This window comes from Pistacia vera, unplaced genomic scaffold, assembly GCF_008641045.1.
Source record: "Pistacia vera cultivar Batoury unplaced genomic scaffold, PisVer_v2 Contig529, whole genome shotgun sequence".
Lineage (NCBI taxonomy): Eukaryota > Viridiplantae > Streptophyta > Magnoliopsida > Sapindales > Anacardiaceae > Pistacia > Pistacia vera.
This window is the reverse complement of record NW_022196367.1, coordinates 146739-152197: the sequence shown is the minus strand read 5'-3', so window position 1 is coordinate 152197 and position 5459 is coordinate 146739. Positions and strand designations below refer to the sequence as shown.

At 34.9% G+C, this 5459-nt stretch overlaps 1 protein-coding gene across 1 annotated transcript; it reads right to left on the bottom strand.

Annotated features, from left to right (window-relative positions):
• Window positions 1-493: 493 nt before the first annotated feature.
• Window positions 494-4782, bottom strand: LOC116107219 (biotin carboxyl carrier protein of acetyl-CoA carboxylase, chloroplastic-like). The gene is made up of 7 exons (XM_031393529.1): window positions 4630-4782; window positions 2602-2646; window positions 2342-2508; window positions 1931-2252; window positions 1758-1829; window positions 871-936; window positions 494-781 (listed from the first exon to the last, which is right to left on the bottom strand). Exons 1-7 carry the CDS (start codon window positions 4780-4782, stop codon window positions 758-760), a joined length of 849 nt encoding a protein of 282 aa, XP_031249389.1. The 3' UTR covers window positions 494-757.
• Between the last annotated feature and the right edge of the window lie 677 nt (window positions 4783-5459).

Below are 5459 nucleotides of genomic sequence, written 5' to 3'. Positions count from 1 at the left end.
TGGAGTGTTCAGTTAAATTAACAAACTTAGAGAGATTAAAAATAGTTGAACATAATAAGATTTGATTTTGAGAATAGAAAAACAAATATGTATTTTGAATAGGAATAAGATATGACAAAAATAATGAATCAAGCAGGCCCATCAGTTTTTTTCAATAATACAATTTCATAAGGTAGTCATTTATGAGTCTCTGTGACCAAATTTAATCACATTTTCCTCTTTCTTCAACTTACACACCATCTCCATTGATCAATTTTGTTAAAAATGTAAATGACAAGGTCTATCCAATTGGATGAGCATATACACTTACTTTCTATTTCTATTTCTATTTCCTCCACCTAACAATCTACATAAAACACCAATAAGATTTTATCAAAGGTGTCGATGACATGGTATATCCGTCTCACCAAATACTTTTTCAATATTGAAAGTACATAATAATAGTATTGAAATTTGTTGGGCACACATTGNGCAATAAAAATCCAGCATTTACAAGGATGAACAACATTGGCAAGTTTTCTGAACATCATAATCAAACCTCATCTACATTTAAAATATATTTTAAGTTTATCAGATTGTTCTAAAGATACTCCCGAAAAAAAAAAAAAAAAAAACATTCATTCTCACTCTACATATCAACTCATCAAAACAAAACATTCTATCATAATAAAACAACGCCGTGACTGACAAGCATTACCGGAAACTGAGCATGTCCTCTAGTCTTTACTCGATTCATTTACTTGCCTACTTGATAACTCTAGGGTTCAATCACGAACAGAGGCTGCAAAGAGAAAAATTCCACGAATCATTATCATGTCAAAAGTTTTTTATAACAAATCAACACAATGTAAGTTGGGTAAGGAAACTCACTGTATCAATGCTGACTGACTTTCCGTCTTCTGCAACGACCTCAACTATGGTTCCCGATTGATCAGCCTGAAGAAAGAAAAGCATTTTAGATAATAGATATAATAAACTACAAAAGGGCTATCTTTTCTAACTGTTTGAGAAGAAGACATAGAACAGCGGGAGAAACCAAAGAAAAAGATTAAAATTGAAACATTGTCACAGTAGGAGAGCGAGCGTTGGCTAGTAAAATCCACAAGCATGATGAATATGTTAATGTTGAGTTAGAGTACTTCACCTTATTCTTACTAATTTAGCTAAGCGAAGTTGTTTACCCAAATGGAAATTGCAGAGGATAATAACAAAAGATAGACACCATGCCAATTTGAGTTGTGTACTATTCACAAATGAGAAAACATATTCATACGAGAACTTAAAGAGATTCAAGTTCAATTAGGTAAACACAATTCAAATTTACTAAAAGCATATCCAATTTGGACCCTGGAACATCCATGAAAAAGATCTACAATGAGGAGGCAACATAAAAAATAATTGCAAATAACGCAAAGACCAATATTACTAGTAAAGAGGCGTTCATGCATTCAACATTTAGCTCGACCATGACATGGCTTTGCGGCTACGGTTAAATCCTCATAAAATTTTGCATGGAATAGAACATATAGGTTGGTCATTCAAAATAGAATGGATAAGGGTGAGCCGTGCATATTCCTAATCTAAACTGAGTCAACTTTATCATGTAGTAAGGGAAGTAGAAATTCAACACTAGCAAACCATATGTGAAAACAAAATACAAACACCATGTGAAGGAAACAAAAATTCACTTTACTGAAAAGTAAACCCAGCAGCGAGTCTTGTATAAAATTTAAATGTAGAAGTGACATGAAACTTACTTCTATTTCATTCATCAACTTCATGGCCTCGATGATGCATAAGACCTGTCCCTTCTGTACTTTGTCTCCAACCTGTAGAGAAACTTCTCATGTCAGCAAAAAGGAAAACTTGTGCAGCAGTAAAGATGATATCCTATAGATAAAGAAATCATCATTAAGCGTGAATAATTCACCTTTACAAATGGTGGTTCACCAGGTGCCGGACTCCGGTAGAATGTACCTGCCATTGGACATTTAAGAGATGGGAGTGAAGACTTAGCCGATTTGGCAGCAGGAGCAGGTGATGAGGATGGAGTCGGAGATGGAGCAGATGCAGAAGGTGTAGGGGCAGGTGCAGGTGGGCCCGTTGGCATAACAGGTGGTGGAGTGGGTGCATGCATCATAACAGTGGGAGCAGGTGATGGAGGTTGCAGCAAGGCCTCTTTTTTCCGGATAATTAGTTCACAGTCGAGCTGTTTCAATTGCAATTCCACTATATCTCTTGAATCAACAAGCCTGAAAATGTAGAAAGTAACAATTCTTTTCCAGATCATGATCAAAATATACAAGGATTTTACAAAGAAGCAAACATCGAGCTTCCTCACTTAACAAGACTTGAAACTTGATTGATAAACTCTGAAATCGATTCCTCTGTAGCCAAAGTTGCTGGAGAAGGCTCTTTTGATGGCTTAGCATCTTTTGCTTCTGCTCCTGGCACTTCTGATTCAGTTGAAGATGTGACTGGAACATTTGATGATCCCGCAACAGCAACCTTGAAGGCAACAGGTGATCCCAAAAGCGTGTCCAGGAAGGAACGAAAATTTGAAAACAGATCCTCTAATGAAAATGATTCAAAGAAACTTACCTCATTCAATTGGCCTTTGGCCACAGTTGAATATTTCGGAGTACCCTATACAGCAATTACAGTCATAGATTATTACGTATGCAAAGAAGAGACAAATGAATTAACTAAGATAAGAGAAAAAAAAATCAGCTCGCTTTACAAATTTCAGTAGGGAATCCCAAAAATAAATAAATAAAAAATAAGAAAAGCAAATTCTCACTACTTTTTTTTTTTTTTTTTTTTACTACTCGAGGAAGTAGTAAGCAGCTGCAATACCTAAGTTAGAATTTGATGTCACACGCAACAGAGGCTAGAGGATTTTTAGATATTTGGGAAAAGGGGAAAAAAAAAGTTTTAACTTAAAATTTACATTTGAGCTCCATTTAGCGAGAGAGAGAGAGAGAGAAGAAGCCGAGAGCATGCTCATCTATCAAAGCTTCAGGAAATCTTTCTTTTAACTAATCGGAATGCAGATAACAGTGTCTCGACAGCTATTTGCAAAATCCTACTTGAGCAATTTGGGATCCATCTATTGCGCAGTTTTAGCACCTAATCGTCAAGACTAGACCATTTCTAGTGTATTCTGTTGCAAAACATTTCACTGAGTTTTCCTTTTGATACATATAAATTGAAAATAAATCCGTTTGTCCAGGAAAGAGAAAAGGATAATTAAATGCAACGTTTTAGTGATCTTCATACACGTTAAGAAAGCAAAAACATTTTCCAAATTCTGATACCATCAACATTATTTGGTAAGAAAACAATTAAAGTGACTTAAAGTGTTGCCTAGTGAAGCACTTGACGAATATTTTCTCCAAAATCACTTTGGAATGCTTTTGTGAAAACTGTTTAACCCGTAAACACTTCTAATGAAGTTGAGAATGCCTTTGGCATCATCATCAAAACGTTTTCATATGGTCACAAGGGCTCCTGCTTCTATTTTGTAATGCTCAGTTAAAACAAAAAATAAAAGTTTTTGGAAGCAGAAAAGTGCTTGTATGGCTTTCTAGAAAAGCAACCGATATGTGCTTCTCAAGAAAACGCTTTTGGGTAAGAAAAGAACTGGATGTCTTCTCCAAGAAGCAACTGATATCTTCTTTCCAGAAAAGCAGTTTCAGATGCTTTTGACGAATCCAGTTAACTCAAAAGCAATATCCAAAAGACACTCCAAAAAAGGCCCTTAATCAAAAGCACTTTCCGATAGTCACAAGTGCTTTTCAGAAAAGCACTTAAATTAAACAAAAGTAGCTCATGGAATCAGATATGATAGGCTCTGCTTTCTACTGAATACTGATGCAATTAATATATGTTTAAAAAAGAAACGCTTTTAAGCAAGAAAAGAACTTCCTCTCGAAGTAGCATTTAATAACTTCTTTTCCAAAAACAGTTTCAGATGCTTTGCCAAACCCACTCTATTTAAAAGTGATTTCCACAAAATCGCCCTCAAAACACCCCTCATCATTCTGTGCACCATATAATACTAATCAAAAAAAAAAAAAAAAAAAAAAATTCCTTAATTACCACAACTAACTCAAACAAAAACAAAATTTGCAAAACAAGAAAAAAATAATAAAGATTAGACAAACAAAATAAAAAACTCTAAGCATAATTTAAAATAAATCCAATTCAACCCATTACTAAGTAAGAAAAGAATTAGAAGTACTTCTCGAAGAGCATTTGACAAATGCTTTTTAATTTAAAAAAAAAAATAAAAACCCTTTGATGTGCTTTTGCAGTTTCACTGTAAAGTACTGCCTACAAAATCACTTCTAAAATACTCCCTTAATCACTCTAATTTTCTATGCAATCTAAATTATCACTCACAAATTCATCAACTTAAAAAATATAATAATAATAAATAAATAAATCTTAAGCAAACAGTGAAACTAATAAAGCGAACTAAACCCATTTGTTTCAATCAAGTCCTCAGCAACATGAATTCTCAAGTCACTACTCAGTATAATAAAACAAATTCCAATAATTAAAAAAAAAAAAAAAAAAAAAAAAAAAAAAAGTAAAAATTTTAACATGGGCTAAGAGAATTTTCCCCTTGTTGGAGAGCCTGAGCCTGAGCCAGGTGGGCTTAGCGGAGAAGGGGAAAGAGAGAGTTGCGGAATGGTGATAATGGAGGAAAGCGGAGGGGGGTTTGGAGAGCAGAGAAAGAAGAAGCAGAAGCAGAGAGAGAGGAGGAGGAGAAGCCATTTGGGTGTGAAATGAATAAAATGAAAAGTAGAGGGGTCTAAAAGAACAAAAAATGAAGAAAATTTGGAAGCTTGAGCTTTAGAGAGATCCGTCAAAAGGGTTTTTTGTATTGTTTGTTTATGTGAGGGAGTTGGATAATGAGGAAGAAGAAGATGATGAAGCAGCCGCTAGTCCAGCGTTTAGGTCGATTAAACCGAAGACAAGAAGAGTGTTTGTCTGTCAATTTCTTTACTCGCTTTCAGAATCTGCCACGTGTCATTTTTAATTTTGTATTTCGTTTAATTTGTTTAGAATTTTATTTTTTTCCACGTAATATCTCTAATCTTTCGACGAAGAAGAAAAAAAAAAAAACATTTGGAAAATTGGTGTATTATATTATTTATTTTTGTCGTTTCTGTGTAGTATGTATAGAGTAAACACTTTTTCCCACTCAAGGTTTGGCAAAATGACACCCAAAAAGTTTTAAAACGACACTTATACTTCAACACAAATCTGTTGTAGGCATGGTAATGGGGTGGGGGGGGGCGGGGATCTCATTCACCGTATCATCCCCGCTCAAAATCACTCTCCACTTCCGCCCCATCCCTGTATCGGGGATGACAAAAATTTCCTTCCCTGCCATAGAAGAATGTTGGAGGGTCGTCCGGCCCTTGTTAATTTTACATAAACCTAAACTA

What these genes read in the sequence shown, in the direction of transcription:
- LOC116107219 (XM_031393529.1), bottom strand. Translation starts at nt 4,782, where the DNA reads ATGGCTTCTCCTCCTCCTCTCTCTCTGCTTCTGCTTCTTCTTTCTCTG. An exon ending in CCAAAGGCCAATTGAATGAG is followed by an intron (nt 2,509 to 2,601) that starts GTAAGTTTCTTT and finishes GTTGCCTTCAAG; the next exon opens with GTTGCTGTTGCGGGATCATC. An exon ending in AGTTGATGAATGAAATAGAA is followed by an intron (nt 937 to 1,757) that starts GTAAGTTTCATG and finishes TTCTTTCTTCAG; the next exon opens with GCTGATCAATCGGGAACCAT.